This window comes from Salmo trutta, chromosome 24 (genome assembly GCF_901001165.1).
Source record: "Salmo trutta chromosome 24, fSalTru1.1, whole genome shotgun sequence".
Lineage (NCBI taxonomy): Eukaryota > Metazoa > Chordata > Actinopteri > Salmoniformes > Salmonidae > Salmo > Salmo trutta.
In genome coordinates, this window is record NC_042980.1 from 14,959,039 (window position 1) to 14,985,445 (window position 26,407).

Genomic DNA, 26,407 nt, shown 5'->3' on the forward strand with positions numbered 1-26,407 from the left:
ATCAGTTGGTAGAGCATGGCACTTGCAACGCCAAGGTTGTAGGTTCGATTCCCATGGGGGGGACCAGTATGGAAAAAAAACAATGAAAATGTATGCACTCTCTCTGGATAAGAGCATATGCTAAATTACTAAAACGTAAATGTGACCTCTTCATCATTATCACTTCAAAGTGCTGGAGTACAGAGCCAAAACAACAACAAAAATACTGTGCAGTGTATGTTCATGTCTGTAGTTTGTTATTCTTCAACTAAGTATTGCTCCGGTATTTGTTAATTATTGCTTGTAAAATAAAAATGCATTGCACTATGAAGCAAATAATGGGGACAAGGTTGCAAAGAATGAGGACTCATCGATGTGATGGGTATGTCTTGCACACTTGGTCTGGAGAGAGCTGAGACTGCTGAGAAGGCAGAGCTGCTGGAGAAATTGCATGGAGGACCAGTCTGGCTTTGCCTACCACAATAGCTTCCTCATCTCAGACAAGACTGAGGCCTGGATGATTGAGGCGTCTGGGAAGTACTGGGCAGCAGAAATAGTGGAAGTTAATTAGCTATCTGGGTTTGAGTTTGCCCAACTTGAAAACTTGCAGACTGAGCAATAACAGTTTTTTTGTTGATAATATGTTGTATCCTCTGTATCGTAATATCTCCTATCAGTACTCAATAACAACCAAGATAGACAAGGAACACCCTGGGAGTATGCCAAGAGCCAAGGCTGGTGGGATGGGAAGGCCCCGTTCAGTTTCGCTGAGATGTACTCTTTCATGACTACAGCCAGAATAGGGACCTCTGGCAGCCGTTACTGTGAAGTGCGTAACCTACTGGAGAGAAGCAAAGGTTAGATGGTTAAATATGAAGATTATGTACGTCTTTAGGTTTAGTTGTTTGAGTCAAGTGTAGAAGAATTGAGTTTGATGGGATAATTTGAAACAGCATTGAATCCATATAGCTTGCGAACTATTGACAATGAATCTGAGTATTTAGGACGTATCACTGCTGAGACGATGATGGATATCCTGAGGGACAAGGAGAGTGGCATCAACATGGAGGGGATTTTTATGACAACAGGAAGCATGTCTGTCGTACTAATAGACCCCAACCTGCCGGGGGTGCACTACATCACTGGAACTCCTGACCCTGAGAGGTACAGTATGGAGCTGGCCACCGCTCACACACCCTACCTAGCCATGTTATTGTTCCATCTTAAGTTTATGCAAATGTATGTCAATTAAGGATCCTTTCTCACCCAACAGGTCAGTTTTCAAACCTTTTGTCTTTGTGAAAGACATTAAACAGTTGAAGCAGAATATCTCTCTAGGTTATGGTCCTGATGACACTGCGAAGAAGATACCTCGCTTCCAGAGCAAGCCACATCACAAACATCCACTGTTTGTCAAACATCAGGTGGGGGTGGTGGCTGCATCATTGATATCACCATGGTACAAAACCTTTCCAAATCTATACAGTACATCTTAACTCTTTAAAGTTTAAGCGAATATTTGGCTTAATTTTGGATTTGTATTATTTTTAAGATAAAGGAAAGAAGATCATGCAGAATATGAGAGAGTTAGAAAAAGATGATGGCTGAGATGGAGAAACTGTTAACAACTGGTATTGAAGACCCTACTTCGATTGGTCACGTGTTTTCTAACTCAATCCAGTAAGAAATGAGTGTTTACAGCAGTGGAGGCTCCTCTGACGAGGAAGGGGAGGACCAATCTCCTCAGTGAATTTCATAAAAATAAAAATAGTGAAACATTAAGATAAAACTATACTAAATATATTCACGTCACCAAATAATTGATTAAAAGACTGTTTTGCAAAGAAGGTCTACAGTAGTTTCAACAGCACTCAGTGGGGTAGCACCATGGTGTAGCCAGAGGACAGCTAGTTTCTGTCCTCTGGGTATATTGACTTCAATACAAAAATCTAGCAGGCTCATGGTTCTCACCCCCTTCCATGGATTTACACAGTAATTATGAAAACCTCCGGAGGACGTCCTGCAATCTATCAGAGCTCTTACAGCATAAAGTGACATGTCACCCCATCAAAGGATCAGAGAATGAATTTAGTACCGAAAGCATAAACTACAGATAGATAGCACTGCAGTGCATAACATCTGGTGAATAGTTGATTCAAAGAGAAAGACAATAGTTGAACAGTTTTGAACAAATTCATTTCTTAAAAAATGAAGATGAAAGCAAGAGAGAGAACGAGAGATAGATAGCTATATTTCATTGTATTTTTTCCCACTTTCACTTACTTAGCCAGCAACTGCAGCTAGCTAGTTTAGCCTACTCAAACAGAGAGGGATGCTATGTTAGCTAGCTGGCTATGGCTATCCAACACTGGAACTTTTCCAACTCAAGGTAAGTTTAAGTGGTGTAACTGCTAAACTGCTTGCTGACAGTATACTGTATGTACTGCATGATTGTAGCGGGTCGTCTAACGCATTAGTTCTAGTAGCAATGTTGATTATGACGTTAGCTAATATAGTGACTACAATGTAGGCTGTGTGTAGTGGCTATGGTATGAAGGTTTGCCTTGGAAAGGTTTTTTCGCCTGGTCACAGACAGCTGATGTGTTGTGCACGGAAGTCCACAAGCAAGGGAAAAGGTGGGAGGAAGAGAGCGCATAGACGTGAGAAGGAATTATGCTGATTGTATGTGGCTGCTATAACAGTGAACTGTGTTTGCATGTGATCAGGGGTGTATTCATTCCACTGAAAAACGTTTGTTAAACGGAAGGGGATAAACATAACTGTATACAGTTGAAGTCGGAAGTTTACATACACTTAGGTTGGAGTCATTAAAACTAGTTTTTCAACCTCTCCACAAATTTCTTGTTAACAAACTATAGTTTTGGAAAGTCGGTTAGGACATCTACTTTGTGCAAGACACAAGTAATTTTTCCAACAATTGTTTACAGACAGATTATTTCACTTATAACTCACTGAATCACAATTCCAGTGGGTCAGAAGTTTACATACACTAAGTTGACTGTGCCTTTAGACAGCTTGGAAAATTCCAGAAAATGTCATGGCTTTAGAAGCTTCTGATTGACTCAAATTATGTCAATTAGCCTATCGGAGGTGTACCTGTGGATGTATTTCAAGGCCTACCTTCAAACTCAGTGCCTCTTTGCTTGACATCATGGAAAAATCAAAAGAAATCAGCCAAGACCTCAGAAAAACAATTGTAGACCTCCACAAGTCTGGTTCATCCTTGGGAGCAATTTCCAAACGCCTAAAGGTACCACGTTCATCTGTACAAATAATAGTGCGCAAGTACAAACACCATGGGACCACGCAGCCGTCATACCGCTCAGGAAGGAGACGCATTCTGTCTCCTAGAGATCAAATCAAATCAAATGTATTTATATAGCCCTTCTTACATCAGCTGATATCTCAAAGTGCTGTACAGAAACCCAGCCTAAAACCCCAAACAGCAAGCAATGCAGGTGTAGAAGCACGGTGGCTAGGAAAAACTCCCTAGAAAGGCCAAAACCTAGGAAGAAACCTAGAAAGGAACCAGGCTATGAGGGGTGGCCAGTCCTCTTCTGGCTGTGCCGGGTGGAGATTATAACAGAACATGGCCAAGATGTTCAAATGTTCATAAATGACCAGCATGGTCAAATAATAATAATCACAGTTGTCAAGGGTGCAACAAGTCTGCACCTCAAGAGTAAATGTCAGTTGGCTTTTCATAGCCGATCATTGAGAGGCTCTCTACCGCTCCTGCTGTCTCTAGAGAGTTGAAAACAGCAGGTCTGGAACAGGTCAGGGTTCCATAGCCACAGGCAGAACAGTTGAAACTGGAGCAGCAGCACGGCCAGGTGGACTGGGGACAGCAAGGAGTCATCATGTCAGGTAGTCCTGAGGCATGGTCCTAGGGCTCAGGTCCTCCGAGAGAGAGAAAGAAAGAAAGAAAGAAAGAAAGAAAGAAAGAAAGAAAAAAAGAAAGAAAGAAAGAGAGAAAGAGAGAATTAGAGAGAGCATACTTAAATTCACACAGGACACCGGATAAGACAAGAGAAATACTCCAGATATAACAGACTGACCGTAGCCCCCCGACACATAAACTACTGCAGCATAAATACTGGAGGCTGAGACAGGAGGGGTCAGGAGACACTGTGGCCCCATCTGACAATACCCCCGGACAGGGTCAAACAGGAAGGATATAACCCCACCCACTTTGCCAAAGCACAGCCCCCACACCACTAGAGGGAAAACTTAATCCACCAACTTACCATCCTGAGACAAGGCCGAGTATAGCCCACAAAGATCTCCGCCACGGCACAGCCCAAGGGGGGGGCGCCAACCCAGACAGGAAGATCACGTCAGTGACTCAACCCACTCAAGTGATGCACCCCTCCTAGGGACGGCATGGTAGAACACCAATAAGCCAGTGACTCAGCCCCTGTAATAGGGTTAAAGGCAGAGAATCTCAGTGGAGAGACGGGAACCGGCCAGGCAGAGACAGCAAGGGCGGTTCGTTGCTCCAGAGCCTTTCCGTTCACCTTCACACTCCTGGGCCAGACTACACTCAATCATAGGACCCACTGAAGAGATGAGTCTTCAGTAAAGACTTAAAGGTTGAGACCGAGTCTGCATCTCTCACATGGGTAGGCAGACCATTCCATAAAAATGGAGCTCTATAGGAGAAAGCCCTGCCTCCAGCTGTTTGCTTAGAAATTATAGGGACAATTAGGAGGCCTGCGTTTTGTGACCGTAGCGTAAGTGTAGGTATGTATGGCAGGACCAAATGCTTTGTAGGTTAGCAGTAAAACCTTGAAATCAGCCCTTGCCTTAACAGGAAGCCAGTGTAGGGAGGCTAACCCTGGAGTAATATGATCAAATTTTTTGGTTCTAGTCAGGATTCTAGCAGCATTATTTAGCACTAACTGAAGTTTATTTAGTGCTTTATCCGGGTAGCCGGAAAGTAGAGCATTGCAGTAGTCCAACCTAGAAGTTACAAAAGCATGGATTAATTTTTCTGCATCATTTGTGGACAGAAAGTTTCAGATTTTTGCAATGTTATGTAGATGGAAAAAACTACCCTTGAAACAGTCTTGATATGTTCTTCAAACGAGAGATCAGGGTCCAGAGTAACGCCGAGGTCCTTCACAGTTTTATTTGAGACGACTGTACAACCATCAAGATTAATTGCCAGATTTAATAGAAGATCTCTATGTTTCTTGGGACCTAGAACAAGCATCTCTGTTTTGTCCGAGTTTAAAAGTAGAACGTTTGCAGCCATCCACTTCCTTATGTCTGAAACACAGGCTTCTAGCGAGGGCAATTTTGGAGCTTCACCATGTTTCATTGAAATGTACAGCTGTGTGTCATCCGCATAGCAGTGAAATTTAACATTATGTTTTCAAATGACATCCCCAAGAGGTAAAATATATAGTGAAAACAATAGTGGTCCTAAAACAGAACCTTGAGGAACACCGAAATTTACAGTTGATTTGTCAGAGGACAAACCATTCACAGAGAAAATCTGATATCTTTCCGACAGATAAGATCTAAACCAGGCCAGAACTTGTCCGTGTAGACCAATTTGGGTTTCCAATCTCTCCAAAAGAATGTGGTGATCGATGGTATCAAAAGCAGCACTAAGATCTAGGAGCACGAGGACAGATGCAGAGCCTCGGTCTAACATCATTAAAAGGTAATTTACCATCTTCACAAGTGCAGTCTCAGTGCTATGATGGGGTCTAAAACCAGACTGAAGCGTTTCGTATACATTGTTTGTCTTCAGGAAGGCAGTGAGTTGCTGCGCAACAGCTTTTTGTAAATTTTTTGAGAGGAATGGAAGATTCGATATAGGCCGATAGTTTTTTATATTTTCTGGGTCAAGGTTTGGCTTTTTCAAGAGAGGCTTTATTACTGCCACTTTTAGTGAGTTTGGTACACATCTGGTGGATAGAGAGCCGTTTATTATGTTCAACATAGGAGGGCCAAGCACAGGAAGCAGCTCTTTCAGTAGTTTAGTTGGAATTGGGTCCAGTATGCAGCTTAAAGGCTTAGAGGCCATGATTATTTTCATCATTGTGTCAAGAGATATAGTACTAAAACACTTTAGTGTCTCCCTTGATCCTAGGTCCTGGCAGAGTTGTGCAGACTCGGGACAACGGAGCTTTGGAGGAATACGCAGATTTAAAGAGGAGTCCGTAATTTGCTTTCTAATGATCATGATCTTTTCCTCAAAGAAGTTCATGAATTTATTACTGCTGAAGTGAAAGCCATCCTCTCTTGGGGAATGCTGCTTTTTAGTTAGCTTTGCGACAGTATCAAAAATACATTTCGGATTGTTCTTATTTTCCTCAATTAAGTTGGAAAAATAGGATGATTGAGCAGCAGTGAGGGCTCTTCGATACTGCACGGTACTGTCTTTCCAAGATGAACGTTCTTTGGTGTGAAAAGTGCAAATCAATCCCAGAACAACAGCAAAGGACCTTGTGAAGATGCTGGAGGAAACAGGTACAAAAGTATCTATATCCACAGTAAAACAAGTCCTATATCGACATAACCTGAAAGGCCGCTCAGCAAGGAAGAAGTCACTGCTCCAAAACCGCCATAAAAAAGCCAGACTACGGTTTGCAACTGCACATGGGGACAAAGATCGTAGTTTTTGGAGAAATGTCCTCTGGTCTGATGAAACAAAAATAGAATTGTTTGGCCACAATGACCATTGTTATGTTTGGAGGAAAAAGGGGGAGGCTTGCAAGCCGAATAACACCATCCCAATCGTGAAGCACGGGGGTGACAGCATCATGTTGTGGGGGTGCTTTGATGCAGGTGAGACTGGTGCACTTCACAATCATGAGGATGGAAAATTATGTGGATATATTAAAGCAACATCTCAAGACATCAGGAAGTCACAAATGGGTCTTCCAAATGGACAATGACCCCAAGAATACTTCCAAAGTTGTGGCAAAATGGCTTAAGGACAACAAAGTCAAGGAATTGGAGTGGCCATCACAAAGCTCTGACCTCAATCCTATAGAAAATTTGTGGGTAGAACTGAAAATGCGTGTGCAAGCAAGGAGGCCTACAAACCTGACTCAGTTACACCAGCTCTGTCAGGAGGAATGGGCCAAAATCCACCCAACGTATTGTGGAAAGCTACCCGAAACGTTTGACCTAAGTTAAACAATTTTAAGGCAATGCTACCAAATACTAATTGAGCGAATGTAAACTTCTGACCCACTGGGAATGTGATGAAAGAAATAAAAGTTGAAATAAATCATTCTCTCTACTATTATTCTGACATTTCAATTCTTAAAATAAAGTGGTGATCCTAACTGACCCAAGACAGGGAATTTTTACTAGGATTAAATGTCAGGGATTGTGAAAAACTGAGTTTAATGTATTTGGCTAAGGTGTATGTAAACTTCCGACTTCAACTGTACGTCCAATATAAACTCATTTGCAACTGTTGGACTAACGATTAAACCCTAGATCAGTGAGATGCAGGCAAGAGTGTGCAACACTGTATTGAATATGTCATTGTCACCTTGATTACTCACATTTTTTGTCTAGACCTGTGCACTTACGTTGTAAACTTTCATTCTTAAGCTAGGTTGTAGCAACCTCACGATGGGTATTGGGAAAATGAGTGTCATGTAATAACCTAAACCTACCAATGTTATATTTAGCTGGGTGAATGGAATATGAATGAGTCCTCCAATATGCTGTAATAGAAATAAGGCCATGATCAATAAAAAATAAATAGTCATCTCTGATCTTAAAATGACACCGGTCGGTGTCTGTCTATCTAAATGGCCAGGGGTTGTTTCAAGACCAACTCCTGCATGTCCCACTATGCAAAATAATACACCGAGTAAAGAAAGCATTAGTAGTGGAGGCAAGAGCTTGGCCTCGTTTTACCATTGAGCAGTTTACTGAGTGATTCGTATAGGTTTATTTGAAGTAAAAAGAGATGACATCTTTTCATTGTCACATTCGGTCTTCAGGCATCCTGTTCCACCCCGAAAGGCCCTGCAGGAAGAGCCACACCCGCACTTTACCACAACATGTATCCATCAGTTCTGTTTTAACCCAGTATAAAAGGAACCACATAAGCCAGAGGTGCAATACAGCAGTTTATTTGTTTAAAAAAAACAGGCATGGGAATCATAGAAGAACATGCAGCATTAGTTAGCTTCAAAGTGCATGATACCGTACATTCTCTTTTAGTCAAGTGACATGTAAAAATGTAAAGACAAAATCATCATTCAAACATTCATAATGCCAAACAAGGTGAATACATGGCTCAATTACCTTACTGGCAACAGTAATAAGCACAATCCCATTAAGGAAAAAGTAACATGACTCCAAAATAACTCCAATAATAAAGAATATTGCATTTCATCTGGCACAGTCGGTATTGTACTTTTTTTTCTCCCAACAAACCTAAAACCAAAACAAACTGGAATTATAGTTGTGTATTTAAAAAACCCAATATATTTATTTTTAGCCAAGAATCATTAAAATAAGTTAAGGCATCAGTAAACATGTTGTCCCCCATGAATGATGCAGAAATAATGAATAGAATGGGCGGAGCTTATATACTCAGCAAAAAAAGAAACGTCCCATTTTCAGGACCCTGTCTTTCAAATATAATTCGTAAAAATCCAAATAACTTCACAGATCTTCATTTTAAAGGGCTTAAACACTGTTTCCCATGCTTGTTCAATGAACCATTAACAATTAATGAACATGCACCTGTGGAACGGTCATTAAGACACTAACAGCTTACAGACGGTAGGCAATTATGGTCACAGTTATGAAAACTTAGGACACTAAAAGAGGCCTTTCTACTGACTATGAAAACACCAAAAATAAAGATGCCCAGGGTTCCTGCTCATTTGCTTGAACGTGCTTTAGGCATGCTGCAAGGAGGCATGAGGACTGCAGATGTGGCCAGGGCAATAAATTGCAATGTCCATTCTGTGAGACGCCTAAGACAGCGCTACAGGGAAACAGAATGGAGAGCTGATCATCCTCACAGTGGCAGACCACGTGTAACACATGCACAGGATCGTTACATCTGAACATCACACCTGTGGGACAGGTACAGGACGGCAACAACTGCCCGAGTTACACCAGGAACGAACAATCACTCCATCAGTGCTCAGACTGTCCGCAATAGGCTGAGAGAGGCTGGACTGAGGGCTTGTAGGCCTGTTGTAAGGCAACAACGTTGCCTATGGGCACAAACCCACCGTCACTGGACCAGACAGGACTGGCAAAAAGTGCTCTTAACTGACGAGTCGCGGTTTTGTCTCACCAGGGGTGATGGTCGGATTCGCGTTTATCATCGAAGGAATGAGTGTTACACCGAGGCCTGTACTCTGGAGCGGGATCGATTTGGAGGTGGAGGGTCCGTCATGGTCTGGTGCGGTGTGTCACAGCCTTATCGGACTGAGCTTGTTCTCATTGCAGGCAATCTCAACGCTGTGCGTTACAGGGAAGACATCCTCCTCCCTCATGTGGTACCCTTCCTGCAGGCTCATCCTGACATGACCCTCCAGCATGACAATGCCACCAGCCTGGCCATGTCAGTGTTCTGCCACGGCCAGCGAAGAGCCCGGATCTCAATCCCATTGAGCACCTCTGGGACCTGTTGGATCAGAGGGTGAGGGCTAGGGCCATTCCCACCCAGAAATGTCCGGGAACTTGCAGGTGCCTTGGTGGAAGAGTGGGGTAACATCTCACAGCAAGAACTGGCAAATCTGGTGCAGTCCATGAGGAGGAGATGCACTGCAGTACTTAATGCAGCTGGTGGCCACACCAGATACAGACTTACTTTTAATTTTGACCCCCCCGCCCCCCCTTGTTCAGGGACACATTCAATTTCTGTTAGTCACATGTCTGTGGAACTTGTTCATTTTATGTCTCCGTTGTTGAATCTTATGTTCATACAAATATAGAAGCATACAAGTTTGCTGAAAATAAAACGCAGTTGACAGTGAGGACGTTTCTTTTTTTGCTGAGTTTAGGTTCTTATGGGAAACATGAGGGGCTGCATATACAACAGTGCCTTCAGTATTCAGACCTCTTGAGTTTTTCCACATTTTGTTACGTTACAGCCTTATTCTAAAATTGATGAAATAGTTATTTCCCCCTCAATCAATCTACAGACAATACCCCATAATGACAAAGAAACAAAACTGTTTAGAAATTTTTGCTAATTTATTACAAATAAAAACCTTAAATATAATTTACATAAGTATTCAGACCCTTTACTCAATACTTTGTTGAAGCACCTATAGCAGGGATTACAGCCTAAAGTATTTTTGGGTATGACACTACAAGTTTGGCACACCTGTATTTGGGGAGTTTCTCCCAGTCTTCTCTGCAGATCCTCTCAAGCTCTGTCAGGTTGGATGGGGAGTGTCGCTGCACAGCTATTTTCAGGTTTCTCAAGTGATGTTCGCTCGGGTTCAAGTCCGGGCTCTGGCTGGGCTACTCAAGGACATTCAGAGACTTGTCCCGAAGCCACTTCTGAGTTGTCTTGGCTGTGTGCTTAGGGTCATTGTCCTGTTGGAAGGTGAACCTTCACCCCAGTCTGAGGTCCTGAGCGGTATGGAGCAGGTTTTCATCAAGGATCTCGCTGTACTTTGCTCAGTTCATCTTTGCCTCAATCCTGACTAGTCTCCCAGTCCCTGCCACTGAAAAACTTCCCCACAGCATGATGCTGCCACCACCACGCTTCACCGTAGGGATGGTGGCAGGTTTCTTCCAGACCTGACGCTTGGCATTCAGGCCAAAGAGTTCAATCATGGTTTCATCAGACCAGAAAATCTGGTTTCTCATGGTCTGAGAGTCCTTTAGGTGCCTTTTGGCAATCTCCAAGCGGGCTGTCATGTGCCTTTTACTGAGGAGTGGCTTCCGTCTGGAAGTCCTTCTGGAAGGTTCTCCCATCTCCACAGAGGAACTCTAGAGCTCTGTCAGAGTGACCATTGGGTTCTTGGTCACCTCCCTGACCAAGGTCCTTCTCCCCCTATTGCTCAGTTTGGCCGGACGGCCAGCTCTAGGAAGAGTCTTGGTGGTTCCAAACTTCTTCCATTAAAGAATGATGGAGGCCACTGTGTTTTTGGGGACCTTCAATGCTGCATACATTTTTTGGTACCCTTCCCCAGATCTGTGCCTCGACACAATCCTGTCTTGGAGCTCTATGGACAATTCCTTCGACCTCATGGCTTGGTTTTGGCTCCGACATGCACTGTCAACTGTGGGACCTTATAGACAGGTGTGTGTATTTCCAAATCATGTCCAATCAAATGAATTTATCACAGGTGGACTCCAATCAAGTTGTAGAAACATCAAGGATGAACAATGGAAACAGGATGCATCTGAGCTCAATTTCGAGTCTGATAGCAAAGGGTCAAAATACTTATGTAAGTAAGGTATTTCTGTGTAATTTTAATACATTTTAAATTAAAAAAATAAATAAACTGTTTTTCCTTAGTCATTATGGGGTACTGTGTGTAGATTGCTGAGGAAATTGTTTCATTTAATTCATTTTAGAATAAGGCTGTAACTTAACAAAATGTGGGAAAAATAAAGGGGTCTGAATACTTTCCGAAGGCACTGCATGTACAAAATGACGGGACAGGAGATATGCTTGTTCAAAGTTCTCAGTTGATTACTATAGCGCCCCCCTTGGGCCAATTAGTGTAATTTTGTAAATGCCGGGACTCTATGGCAAGATGCATCATTCATCAAAGTTGTCAAAATCCGAGATATCGCGTGACTAATAATGTACGAACAGACGGAGAATTCAAACAATAAAATTCTGCATTCATAAAATTTGACACCATTTTGTCTTCATTATTCAAATATATTAAAAATAGATCTAGCTGCCATATCTATTTTAAGTTATAAATTATGGCCAAATTAAGGGTATTTAGAATACACAGCAACATGCATTTACATTTTTTATTTAACTAGACAAGTCAGTTAAGAACAAATTCTTATTTACAATGATGGCCCACTTGTAAAGCCCCCCCCCCGGCCAAACCCTCCCCTAACCCGGACGACGCTGGGCCAATTGAGCGCCGCCCTATGGGACTCCCGATCACGACCGGTTATGATAGAGCCCGGGATCGAACCCGGGTCTGTAGTGACGCCTCTAGCACTGTCATGCAGTGCATTAGAACTCTGCGCCACTCGAGAGGCCCATTACAGACTTGCATTTTCAATACCTGACAAATACCATTCTTGCCATCCAAACGAAATAAATAACAATCTGAGCCTTACGGTATAAAAGTGTCATCAAGGGGATACAAGCTGGTCTGTATAACTTGAGACGATAATGCAAGATATTTGACATCCATAATTTGGGCCGGTCATTATTACCTCAGCCTCTTTGACAACTGTTAAATCTCGTTATGCATACAGTGCCATACAAAACCCACAAAGAAAATAGGCAGTTTAAAAGAAAACTAACAAGTGCTCAATGCTTCTACTGATGCATATTTCCATGTGCAAAACAATAAAAGCATAAAAAAAAGTCAACCCATACTGCTAGTGCTATGTATGTAGCCACCTGGATTCAGGTCTGGTAGATAGCTGATCTCTTTTTCATCATGTGCCTCTGGGAAACAGAGACTGGGCCTACCCAGGGGCCACCTTATGCTGTGAAGCAGTAGTGCAGGTTGTCATCTTTGAAGCCATACTCCTGGGTGATGTGCTGGAGCACCCCACCCTGATGCAGCCGGACCCCGTAGAGCAGCGCCTCTCCTCGGTCCTGTGACAGACCCACCTGCAACAGCCACTCTACCAGCTCACTGCCAAGAAAAGTGTCCGCCACCGTCCTCTCCCCACACCTGTGTGTCAGAGGAAGGATTCACCAACCGGCCAGTTAGGCACTCCCCACAGCTGACAGGTCCAAGTGGAATGAGAGAGAGAGAGAGGGAGAGGGAGCAGATAAAAAGAAAGTATTCTTTTTAAAGAAAGCCTTCAGAAAGTATTCACACACCCCTTTTCACATTTTGTTGTATTAAAATGGGATTCGAATTGATTTTGTCATTTTCTGTCAAGATCGACACAAAATACTCAAATGTCAAAGTGGAATTTGTAAAACAATGAATGCAAAATAATCCACTATATCTTGATTAGATAACTATTAAACCCCCGAGACAACCATTTGCATGTCTTGCCATATATTTTCAAGCTGATTTAAGTCAAAACTAACTCTGCCACATTGACCGTCTTCTTGGTAAGTACCTCCAGCGTATATTTAATCTCCTAGTGTCTGGTGGAAAGCAGACAAACTGGTTTTCCTCTAGGATAGTGCCATTCAGTTTATTTTTTATCCTGAAAGAAATCCAGAGTCCTTAATGATTACAAGCAAATCCATAACATGATGCAGCCACCATTATGCTTGAAAATATGGAGAGTGGTACTAAGTAATCTGTTCTTCTGTATTTGTCCCAGACATAACACTTGTATTCAGGACAAAAAGTGAATTGCTTTGCCACATTTTTTGCAGTATTACTTTAGTGCCCTGTTGCAAACAGGATGCATGTTTTTGAATATTTTTTATTCTGTCACTGTCAATTAGGTTAGTATTGTGGAGTAACTAAAATGTTGTTAATCCATCCTCAGTTCTCCTGTCAAAGCCATTAAACTCTAACTGTTTTAAAGTCACCATTGGCCTCATGGTAAAATTGCTGAGCGGTTTTCTTCCTCTCCGGCAACTGAGTTAGGAAGGACGCCTGTATCTTTGTAGTTCACCATGCTCAAAGGGATATTCAATGTCTGCTTTTTTTTTTACCCTTTTACCAATAGGTGCCCTTCTTTGCAGGGCATTGGAAAACCTTCCTGGTCTTTGTGGTTGAACCTGTGTTTGAAATTCACTGCTCGACAGGGACCTTAATAATTGTATGTGTGGGGTACAGCGATGAGGAAGTCATTTAAAAATCATGTTAAACACTATTATTGCACACAGAGTTAGTCCATGCAACTCATGTAACTCGTTAAGCAGATGTTGACTCCTGAACTTATTTAGGCTTTCCATAACAAAGGGGTTGAATACTTATTGACTCAAGACATTATCTTTTTAAATTAATAAAAAATAAATGTATTACTAAAATTCCACCTTGACATTATGTGGTCTTGGGTGTAGGCCAGTGACAAAATAAACAATCTCAATATTATCCATTTTACATTCAGGCTGTAACAAAACAAAATGTGGGAAGAGTAAAGGGGTGTGAATACTTTCTATAGGAACTGTAGCTAGGATGTCACACCGAAACAAACGCAAGAGAGAAGTGCTCAACACAACCCATGCACCAAAACTCATGCAAAAAATATATTCATATTAGGGATGATCAATGGGTATAATGCAGTTGTTACACAAACTGTGTTAGACTGTCAAATCATAAGCAAAGTTGTGAATTACTGCATAATATGGGAGGTTTCATATATACTGTGAGCCGTTTTAGGAAATACACAGTGGGTGCACAGTAAAAGCAGAGGGTCTATTGAATCCCCGAGCAGAGCAGCCCTGTAAGGTGACTAATTGACCCCTCACCTCTTCTGCTGAACAATGTCCTGGACACACTGCTCTTTGTGGTATCTGATGAATTGAGTGCAGGTCATCATGATGTCATCAGATACAACCAGTTGAGGCTGCTCCTCTGGCTTCCTTCTATGCCACAGACAGGATATCCTGGGCACAGGTCAAAATAAAAAAAGTATTCAAGGCTTCTTATTCAATACACAGCTCACTACTCAATCATATGAAATGCAAGTCAATGAGCCTCTTACTTCTTTTTAAACGGCAGTATTATCAAATGTTTGTCCAGGCCAAAAAGCCCGAACGAGATGAAGCCCTGAGAACAGCAAAACACAGATATGTAAACACCACCACCATTGAGTAAATACAGTGGCTCCAAATCCCAATGTGTCTATGGAGACCAACATGTACGGTACCTGTCCATAGTTGATCACAGCACAGAAGAACTGCAGCTCTAAGTAGAGTCTCCCAGGAACTCGACTAAAAAGCCACCACAGGCAGCTGGACAGGTTCTAAAACAGGGGAGAGAGATTGAAACAGGGATTGTCACACACACTCAAAATTGAAGGACAAGACAGTAGTAAAACAACTCAACATACAGGCTCTGTCGCACAAGGCCATTTCCATGTAAAAGGACCCATGAGCACCAACATGTGAAGTTCATAGGAGCACATCAAATTTGGTGTCAAATGAAAGCTAAGAGAATATTTTTGAGAAATGAAGGCATATACATTTTCCAACCATTCATCCTAAAATTAGGACTAAGCAAAGGCTTTGATTTCTGGTCAAACCTTAAAAAGGTATTAGAAAAACATCAAAACACAAATGTTAAAGTTAACAGGATAGTTCACCCAAATTTACACATTGGTTTCCTTACCCTGTAAGCAGTCTATGGACAAGGTATGAAAGCAATCCATGCTTTGGTTTAGTTGCCCTGGTACAGTTTCCACGTGGCACAAATCACATTCAAGTCATGGGACCGATATTAGCTTTTTTCACGCATTATGTCCAAATCACCCAAAAGTATCTAAAAATTATTGTGAAGCTTAAAGTCACTTATAGATGTTTTGAACATGTGCAAAAAAAATGCTAATATCATTCCGATGACTTGAATGGATTTGTGCCACAAATGCTAAAACATTAGCATGTGGAAACAGTGCCAGGGAAACTAAACCAAAGAAAGCATGGATTGAATTCATAGCTTGTCCATAGACGGCTTAGTGCATACAGGGTAAGGAAACCAATGTCATTTTGGAATTTGGGTGAACTATCCCTTTAAGACCCTTACCAACTAATATCAACATTTACATTTCATTTTGCAGAATTGATTTGCCTTCTGTAACTTTACGAAATATTGCCTAGTGTCTTCTCATTTTGTATCAAAAAACCCACATATCTTCAAGATATATTCAAATTTCTCTCCCTCATGAGGGAGGATAATGAAAATTCACTGAAGTAACAAGAAAAAGGTAAACCTACCAATTATAGTGTTTTTACTGATAACAATTTTGTTAATGATTTGTTATGGGATTTAAACGTGTCATTCTGTTAGGAAATCCAAAATAGAATCACCGGAAAGAAATCAGTAACAGACTGACTGCAATTAAATGAGCTAAAATGGGAAATGATAGTAGTCACAAACCACAGTTGGGGCACCTGTTACCACCCTCCCTTCCTTCCCCTGGCATACTGTCCAGCTGATCATTATGAAAACACTCTCACCCAGCCTTTCTCCTTGTCTACCTTTCTTTTCTCTCCAGTTAACCTTATCAGTCCCGAGACCCCAGAATTTTGGGGGGGCTTTTCATTTATCTGACTTTAATTTATCTGCATGTCCAGCCCTCATATTTAGCCTCAAAATTAAGTATTAACCATTCTATTTTCAGGACGACAAGTAGAACACGAAACAATGACAAACAGTTGTATTCATGAGCTTTAAATAAACACGTCAATAAAGGGCTCCCGAGTGGCGCAGCGGTCGAAGGCACTGCATCTCAGTGCTAGAGGCGTCACTACAGACCCTGGTTCGATTCCAGGCTGTATCACAACCGGCTGTGATTGGGAGTATCATACGGCGGCGTACAATTGGCCCAGCGTTGTCCAGGTTAGGGTTTGGCCGGGGTAGGCCGTCGTTGTAAATAAGAATTTGTTAACTGACTTGCCTAGTTAAATAAAATACATTTTAAAAAATGTACCTTTTAATCAGTGGGAAATTAAATATCAAACTAGTCAGTGACAACTGTGTGGAGATTGGAGTTTGTGACAGCAACTATGTGAGCTTATTACAGTATTATAGATACTGTCCTTGGATTTTCTAGAAGAACCCCATACCTTCTGACGACTGGTGTAGCTTGAGTGTCATAGAGCAAAACGTGCGTATTTGAGAGTCTCAGCTTTTCTAGATACAAATTTATTAAAAGCTATCTGAAAACATTTGGACTCGACAGACATTTTTGTAAAAAATAAATTATATATAAAAAAATAAAATCACTGATTAATGGATGAATACAACCAAGAAGTCTGTAGTTCAAACACACAATGTTTAAAAGTCCAATGTCCAAATCGTGTCAGCATCGCGGTGGGACTCATTGGGTCACCTCTCATAACTCATAATGTCACCTCTCTCGGCTCTTACTGACACCCATCCACGAGCCCCCTCGCTTTCCATTTACTGTAACCAGGGTCCTCACCCACTGAGCAGACAGACATCGGATGTCCATGGACGTAAAAAAATTGTTGACATCTTGTCAGTCCAAATCTGAACCAATCAAAGACCTCTCTGTTTCACAAAATTGGACAGCACATTACAGTACAGTAAAGAAAGAGGTCAGTAAAGTACAGTACAATAAGGTTTAGTAACAGTCTCAGCGTCATTCTGTAATAGTGAGTCAGTCACTCACAGCTAGTAGGCTGACGGTCAGTAGCAGGCACAAGAGCACATGGCGGGCCACCTGTCTGTCTGCCACCTGCCTCTGCTGCTCCTCCTGGGCCAGTAGACAGCCTGGTGACTCACAGCCAGGGTCACACTGACCTGAGGGAGACCACAGAGCAAACACACTGTTAGTGACCTACAGGGTGATGACTGACACTACATTACCAAAAGTATGTGGACACCTGCTCGTCAAACATCTCATTCCAAAATCATGGAGTTGGTCCCCCCTTTGCTACTATAACAGCCTCCACTCTTCAGGGAAGGCTTTCCACTAGATGTTGGATTTTTTAAAATTTTACCTTTATTTAACTAGGCAAGTCAGTTAAGAACAAATTCTTATTTACAATGACGGCCTACCGGGTAACAGTGGGTTAACTGCCTTGTTCAGGGGCAGAACGACAGATTTGTACCTTGTCAGCTCGGGGATTTGATCCAGCAACTTTTCGTTTACTGGCCCAACGCTCTAACCACTAGGCTACCTACCGCCCCACAGCTGCAGGGACTTGCTTCCATTCAGCCACAAGAGCATTAGTGAGGTCAGGCACTGCTGTTGGGCGATTAGGCCTGGCTCGCAGTCGTTGTTCCAATTCATCCCAAAGGTGTTCGATGGGGTTTAGGTCAGGGCTCTGTGCAGGCCAGTCAATTTCTTCCACACCAATCACAACAAATCATTTCTGTATGAACTTTGCTTTGTGCACGGGTGCATTGTCATGCTGAAACAGGAAAGGGCCTTTCCCAAACTGTTGCCACAAAGTTGGAAGCACAGAATCGTCTAGAATGTCATTGTATGCTGTAGCGTTAAGATTTCCCGTCACTGGAACTAACGGGCCTTGCCCGAACCATGAAAAACAGCCCCATACCATTATTCCTCCACTAAATTTTCAAGCTGGCACTATGGTAGTGTTCTCCTGGTCTCCGCAAACTCTGATTCATCTGTCGGACTGCCTGATGGTGAAGCGTGATTAATCACTCCAGAGAAAGTATTTCCACTGATCCAGAGTCCAATGGTGGCGAGCTTTACACTACTCCAGCCGACAATTGGCAATGCGATCGTAGACTTCATTTCACGAAGCTCCCGACAAACAGTTATTGTGCTGACGTTACTTCCAGAGGCATTTTGGAACTTGGTAGTGAGGGTTGCAACTGTGGACAGACGATTTTTACGCGCCAAGCGCTTCAGCACTCCCGTTCTGTGAGCTTGTGTGGCCTACCACTTCGCCACTGAGCCGTTGTTGCTCTTAGACGTTTCCACTTCATAATAACACCACTTACAGTTGACCGGGGAAGCTCTAGCAGGGCAGAAATTTGACAAACTGACTTGTTGGAAAGGTGGCATCCTATGACGGTGCCACGTTGAAAGTCACTGAGCTCTTCAGTAAGGTCATTCTACTGCCAATGTTTGTCTATAGAGATTGCATGGCTGTGTGCTCGATTTTATACACCTGTCAGCAACGGGTATGGATGAAATAGCCGAATCCTCTCATTTGAAGGGGTGTCCACATACTTTTGTATTTACAGTGCATTCAGAAAGTATTCAGACACCTTCCTTTTTCCACATTTTGTTACGTTGAGCCTTATTCTAAAATGTATTAAATAAAACTGTTCCTCATCAATCTACACACAATACCCCATAAGAAAAAATGTAATCAGCATTATACACTTGTTTAACTAGTATTATTTACATGACATAAATCCAGCTAACATGTACCTATGTTGATGATTCCAGTTCCGGCTGGCTCAAACATGTCATGGATATCTGGGATAGTTTGGGTATCTGGGCCAGTCTGGGGCCTCAGATCCTCAGTAGTGCCTAGCATAGAGTCTCTCTCCAGGACATGGTACTTTGAGTCCCACGTGCCTCGACGAAGGCCCACCAAAGAGCACCCGCCCAGCACTATGCTGAAGGCAAGCACAACTGAGGTGCAGATGATCTGCAGAAGACACAAAGACAGAAGGTCAGGATGATGAGGTCATGTTCTTTGAGAGGTGCCGTATCCTTTCCCCAGTCTGTCTCACCTGGGGTCTTCCATAAAAGAAAGCCGAATCGATGGTGTCAGGCATCCTCTCACCAGTTACGAGGAGCACTGCTGCCACAAGGGCTGGGACTCTGTTGACATCAGATACAAACTGTGTTTCAGCAGCAGATTCAACAAAAAAGGTCCCTTGGTTTCCAATAACTCAATTATTCAGTGGAAAGCTCCTGACTCACCCCCAGCCTGCAATCACCAGGAAGCCTGGCGCAACCTTCAGCTCACCACCGCTCTTCATCAACACAAGGGAAAGTGCTATCAGACCTAAAACAAAGCAACATGGACTCTATGGTGAGAGAATCATTGCTAGACACCGCACCATTCACATAAAAAAAAAAAAATCACAGTATGTTAACATACAACACAAAAGCATACTATAAGAGAAAATGGTGGTATTATAAATGTTGACGGTTGTGTGTGTGACAGACATACCTGGCCATACATAAGTACTGTACAGTGAGCCGTACAACAGTGTGAATGTCAACATGTGTCCAATGAAGCGGTCTTGTCTCACGACAAAGTTCCACATGATCATGCTAACACAAGCTAGAATCTGGACGCACGGAGAGGCAAAACGTCAATAGACAGCAGCAAGCAATCCTAAAACGACATTTAGACAGTGATATTGCCATTACGGCTTTGTACTATGGACAATATGATATGTACAACATTATTCGATGGACATACTGATACAATACGCATATGGGACGGGTGCTTTGTGAAAACTAACAGATATTCAAAAGGCAAGCCTTGCCTGTGCCAAGAACAGGTTGACGGTGAACATGTGAGGTAGTCTCTTAAATTTCTTACTCAGGAACATGACAGTAACTGTCCAAGCCTGTAACAAAAAGATAAGAGATCTCAACATCAGATATGCTTGTCTACACATACCATACAGAAACGGATAGCATACTTATGTAAACTGCAACGGCAATTTCATCATCTCAGATCCCAATAAACACCACATGCATTCTAGAGCAGTAACATTCAGTGAAACTACATCACAGGTTATAAGAAAGGTCATATGTCTAGACTGTCAAAAAATGGGCAGCCTAGAGAGAACAAGAGAAAATAACCCGTCCTAAATGAAAAGCTGCTCTCTGTGTTTTACTAGCATCATGTTGCCTTGAAGTTAAACGGAGGCAACATTATAGGAGGAAGTAAGTCTCACGTATCATATCATTGGCACCAGACAGAGACATCCTGCTGATGATTTTGAACTGCCTGGTTGTAAGTCATATCTCCACCCCTACTATTCATAGACTTCCTGCTCTAAGCTTTTCAATATCATTGTTTCCATTTTCAATACTGAATCAACTTAGCCTAGACAGTATCATCTAACAGTATCACTTGATAAACCCCCCCCCCCCCTCAACTACTGTCCCCCCAACTGCCCCCAAATAACACAATATGAATTAGAGGTCGACCGATTAAATCGGAATGTCTGATTAATTAGGGCCGATTAATTAGGGCCGATTTCAAGTTTTCATAACAATCGTAAATCTGTATTTCTGGACGCCGATTTGGCCGATTTTTATTTATTTATTATTATATAGATTTTTTAAGACCTTTATTTAACTAGGCAAGTCAGTTAAGAACACATTCTTATTTTCAATGACGGCCTAGGAACGGTGGGTTAACTGCCTTGTTCAGGGGCAGAACGACAGATTTTTACCTTTTCAGCTCGGGGATTCAATCTTGCAACCTTACGGTTAACTAGTCCAACGCTCTAACCACCTGCTTTACATTGCACTCCACGAGGAGCCTGCCTGTTACACGAATGCAGCCAAGGTAAGTTGCTAGCTAGCATTAAACTTATCTTATAAAAAACAATCAATCAATCATAATCACTAGTTAACTACACATGGTTGATGATATTACTAGTTTATCTAGCCTGTCCTGCGTTGCATATAATCGCTTAGGTACACGTTGCTCCAACCATAAACATCAATGCCTTTCTTAAAATCAATACACAAGTATATATTTTTAAACCTGCATATTTAGTTAATATTGCCTGCTAACATGAATTTCTTTTAACTAGAGAAAATGTGTCACTTCTCTTGCAAACAGAGTCAGGGTATATGCAGCAGTTTGGGCCGCCTGGCTCGTTGCGAACTGTGAAGACTATTTCTTCCTAACAAAGACAGCCGACTTCGCCAAACGGGGGATGATTTAACAAAAGCGCATTTGCGAAAAAAAGCACACTCGTTGCAGGACTGTACCTAACCATAAACATCAATGTCTTTCTTAAAATCAATACACAGAAGTATATATTTTTAAACATGCATATTTAGCTAAAAGAAATCCAGGTTAGCAGGCAATATTAACCAGGTGAAATTGTGTCATTTTGCGTTCATTGCACGCAGAGTCAGGGTATATGCAACAGTTTGGGCCACCTGGCTCGTTACGAACTAATTTGCCAGAATTTTACGTAATTATGACATAACATTGAAGGTTGTGCAATGTAACAGGAATATTTAGACTTAGGGATGCCACCCGTTAGATAAAATACGTAACGGTTCATATTTCACTGAAAGAATAAAAGTTTTGTTTTCGAAATTATAGTTTCCGGATTCGACCATATTAATGACCTAAGGCTCATATTTCTGTGTGTTATTATGTTATAATTAAGTCTATGATTTGATAGAGCAGTCTGACTGAGCGATGGTAGGCACCAGCAGGCTCGTAAGCATTCATTCATACAGCACTTTCGTGCGTTTTGCCAGCAGCCCTTCACAATGCATTGCGCTGTTTATGACTTCAAGCCAATCAACTCCCAAGATCAGGCTGGTGTAACCGATGTGAAATGGCTAGCTAGTTAGCGGGTGCGCGCTAATAGCGTTTCAAACGTCACTCGCTCTGAGACTTGGAGTAGTTGTTCCCCTTCCTCTACATGGGGAACGCTGCTTCGAGGGTGGCTGTTGTCGATGTGTTCCTGGTTCGAGCCCAGGTAGGAGCGAGGAGAGGGACGGAAGCTATACTGTTACACTGGCAATGCTAAGTGCTTATAAGAACATCCAATAGTCAAAGGTATATGAAATACAAATCGTATAGAGAGAAATAGTCCTATAATTCCTATAATAACTACAACCTAAAACTTCTTACCAGGGAATATTGAAGACTCATGATAAAAGGAACCACCAGCTTTCATATGTTCTCATGTTCTGAGCAAGGAACTTTTTTTACATGGCACATATTGCACTGTTACTTTCAACTCCAACACTGTTTTTGCATTGTATAAATCAAATTGAACATGTTTCATTATTTATTTGAGGCTAAATTGATTTTGATGTATTAAGTTTAAATAAGTGTTCATTCAGTATTGTTGTAATTGTCATTATTACAAATAAATAAATAAAACAAAATCGGACGATTAATCGGTATCGGCTTTTTTGGCCCTCCAATAATCGGTATCGGCGGTGAAAAAGCATAATCGGTCGACCTCTAATATGAATGGGATAATGTGAAAAGAAGCTTTAGTACAATCAACACCTGCTTGTAGGTTATAATTTCCTGAAGTCCGACCACCCTGACTGAAATAAAATAAATAACCAGCACAAAGCCAGTTGAAAAGTAAAGATTACAGTTAATGATAGTTCTTCTTTGATAATGATGGGAGGCGGGGGGGGGGGGGGAGAAACTCACCAGTGCAACTAAGCTGATGATGCTGACATTAAAGCTGACATTCTGCAGAGAATCCATCAATGGCTTAGGGTCCATCCATGGTATTGTTAGCAACCAAGCAGAAACATACATTATGGGAGCTGAGAGGAATGTGCTTATTACCATCCCTGAGGTAACCTGTTAGAAAAGAATACACAAGAAAATAATGTGACACTGTCCATGTCTTCATATGACATGCACTTCTATCCATATAGGAGAGAGGAGATGACTTACAACTTGTAGCTCCATGTTATAGTGAGCAGCATAGATGGCCACACTGGGGGCACTAGGGAAGACTCCATAGAGGAAGGCATAGTTGGAGAGGCTGGAGTGTTCGAGATTAGAGCTGGTGTTGTCAGCGTCCAGCAGCTCCACCGTCTCGCGACAGATCAACGGCATCACCAACCTCCGGAAGATCATACATGTTAAGTTTCATTGTAATGTTACGGTTGCGAAATGTTACAAGATAAATGCCTGATTCATTCACAATGAATCATCAGGTAAGAAAGAAAGAGACTATATTTTCAAGGGTCTGGCTTGTAGCCTGGTCCCAGATCTGTTTGTGCTTTAGCCTACTCCATTGTCATGGACTTGAGGCTTACTTCCTCCTATAATGTTGCCTCAGTTTAACTTCAAGGCAACATGATGCTAGTAAAACACCGAGAGCAGCTTTTCATTTAGGACTGTTTATTTTCTCTCGTTCTCTCTAGGCTGCCCATTTTTTGACAGTCTAGACATCCCTCAGCCGTTTACCAAAACAGTGGTGGGGTTTCCGCTTTGTTATCGTTTGAAATGCAGATTCTCCCTTTAAGATTGCATGAGAATAAATAAAAGGTTTGAAGGTCAAAAATACTGAAATGTGGATGGGTGACAGTATTCAAGAATGTTTGTATTACACAAAACAAAATGGTAGTCATGTGCCAAGGTTGCCTGGTGTAGCAGACCAATACGAATCCAGGTAGCTCTGAGTCAATAACAGTACACCTAACACTTAATTACAATGAGATGTGATCTCATGTCCTGACACTGTAGGTCTACAGTGTGTTTTTAAGTACAGTATGAATGTGTATGAACTGTACGCCATTATGAATATGAAATAATAGAAGCCTACATGTGTAATAATCTAACTTAACATTCTTAAACTCAAAACAATCCATCATAAATCCCCGTAAACACTCACAGTTTTGCTGTGATGAGCAGGATAAGGGCTACAACCGTGGACCTGGTGAGCTTCCCCAACTGGCCCACCATGGAGAGGCCCAAGTAGAACAGTGCTGCTCCTCCAAAAGAGTTGGCCAGGCCATCCACAAACTGCTCCATGAAAGCAGGGATCTTCTGGGCCAGGATGAAGTGGAAGATAATGCCAATAACAACCATGAAGACCATGGGGTTCTTCAGAACCTGCAGGATGACCACACCCACTATCTGGAGTTTGCTCTGCTGCCGGTCTCTCTGATCCCTCCACTTCTGGATCTCACAGAAGGCAAACCCAATGGGGTTGAGAAGCATGAGGGACACCGGTGCTACCAGGTAAATGTACTGTAGATACTCTGGGTGTGTGTTCTTGTACAAGGCCTCAACTGTGAAGAAAGGTACAGTTCAGGAAGTTCCCTTTTAGGGGGGAGAGCAGAGTGAATTAAACTTTTTGTCACAAACAAACAAGATTTTAAAGTATGACATAAAGATCTATTTCCTTTGTTCTGAGGGTCTGCCAGGAGGCTATCGATTTTAAAAGGACTGAAAGTGAAAGGATGGAAAGACTAATACAACACTCACCAATCGGGTATCCCAAAGCAAAGTCATTGCTTTGAGTAGCAAAGATGGAGAATAGGCCAGCTTTGCTGAAGCGAGTGTCAGGACTGGCAACCAGTAGTGTAATCACACACACAATGAAAAACACAGACACCTTGGCGATGAGAATACTCCACAAAAATGGCCAGATGACATTCCCAAAGTCCAAGAGTACCATGTTCTTAAAGAGCAATGCTGGGAGGGCAAACTTGGACACAAAGTTCCCCAATCCTTTGGCCTGTGTGGATGTGATGATGTTTGCTCGACCAGCAATGTAGCCACACAAGATGATCCCAAAACACTCCAGGAGTGCTGGGAAGAGCTTGTCAATGGACATGGTGGGAGGGGTGTCAGAGGGATCCAAGTCCCCATATGAAAGGTTGAGGTTGTTACTGATGGCAGGTACGTCCATTGTGGCGCTGGTGGTTTAAATCCTCAGATATCAGCTCTCATGCCTGGCCACGCTGATGGGGTTGCTGGTGTCACTACCAGTTACTGAAAATCTAAAATACTTGGAGAACAGTCAAAACTACCATTTCAATTTGGCGTCTCTAAAACTGCATCGTTGGAAAAGGGCTCGTAACTTAGTAAGCACTGTTGTATTCGGCCCATGTGACAAACAACACTTTATTAGATTTCGATTTGAACCCTTTAGACATGGTAGTTACATAGGTAAACCTTTCAGCCCAATGAATGTCCCAACAGACTCACGAAGTTGAGTCCTGAAGCTAAGGTATAACCACCATTTACAGGGGTTTCTAGATGTAACGTCAACGTTGAGCACAAACTCGTAGTTTATTACAGTAGCTACTTTGTCAGAAGGATACATCGCTACAATGTAAAATGTTAGATACAACGTATCACTCACAATTTTTTTTTAGATCAACTGTTCTATAATACACGTTAGTGAAAATATGGATAAACATGCATGCACCCAGCAATCTGAGCTAATTTATGTATGGTCAAAAAAAAGGCTAGCATTGCTATTAGCTTGATGAAAAATAGAGCGCCATTCTTTAAAAAGACAACTAACGTAGCTAGCTACCAGTACCTACAGATAACAAGGCATGGAGTTCGAGAGGGTTGGCTAACTAAATGACCTAGCTAGCTAGCCAATTCACCTAACTCTAGCCAGTTAGTACGTGCGCTATTTATAAATAGGTGACAACATGACACGCTAGTTTGCCAAATGCCAATATACGGGGTGCTATTAAGACTAGTCGACAAAATTACTGTAAAAAAAAAAAAAAGACAAGACAACTTACCGGTATCTCTCTATGTCACAACACCCCGCAATTTCCTTCTCGTTCTGACAGCAAACTACTTCACCAATCACATTAGACTACATGTGGGGCCGGGGGGCCTATCACGTGGTCACAATTCATTCGTTTGTAGTCTTCAGACCTCAGCGTTCCACAATGTTTCACATGCAGCAGTACTGTTGAGATACTATTGCAT

The 26,407-nt window shown here is 42.1% G+C and overlaps 1 protein-coding gene and 1 pseudogene across 4 annotated transcripts; one reads left to right on the forward strand and one right to left on the reverse strand.

Annotated features, from left to right (window-relative positions):
* The first annotated feature begins 357 nt into the window (after positions 1–357).
* On the forward strand, positions 358–9,033 carry LOC115161485 (secernin-3-like; annotated as a pseudogene).
* Positions 9,034–12,590: 3,557 nt separating this feature from the next.
* LOC115160771 (integral membrane protein GPR155) lies at positions 12,591–26,296 on the reverse strand. Of its 4 annotated transcripts, none has more exons than XM_029711168.1 (15): positions 26,215–26,296; positions 24,935–25,460; positions 24,339–24,738; positions 23,393–23,564; positions 23,141–23,296; positions 20,250–20,333; positions 19,928–20,048; positions 19,675–19,759; positions 19,482–19,572; positions 19,174–19,396; positions 17,434–17,564; positions 14,950–15,045; positions 14,785–14,849; positions 14,549–14,686; positions 12,591–12,839 (listed from the first exon to the last, which is right to left on the reverse strand). In XM_029711168.1, the coding sequence occupies exons 2-15, from the start codon at positions 25,359–25,361 to the stop codon at positions 12,644–12,646; spliced, it is 2,385 nt and encodes a 794-aa protein (XP_029567028.1). In that variant the 5' UTR covers positions 25,362–25,460; positions 26,215–26,296; the 3' UTR covers positions 12,591–12,643. The 4 variants fall into 4 exon arrangements, with proteins under 4 accessions (XP_029567028.1, XP_029567030.1, XP_029567029.1 ...); XM_029711170.1 differs by having other exon boundaries at positions 24,935–25,452; positions 26,215–26,263; XM_029711171.1 differs by having other exon boundaries at positions 12,668–12,891.
* Positions 26,297–26,407: the final 111 nt, after the last annotated feature.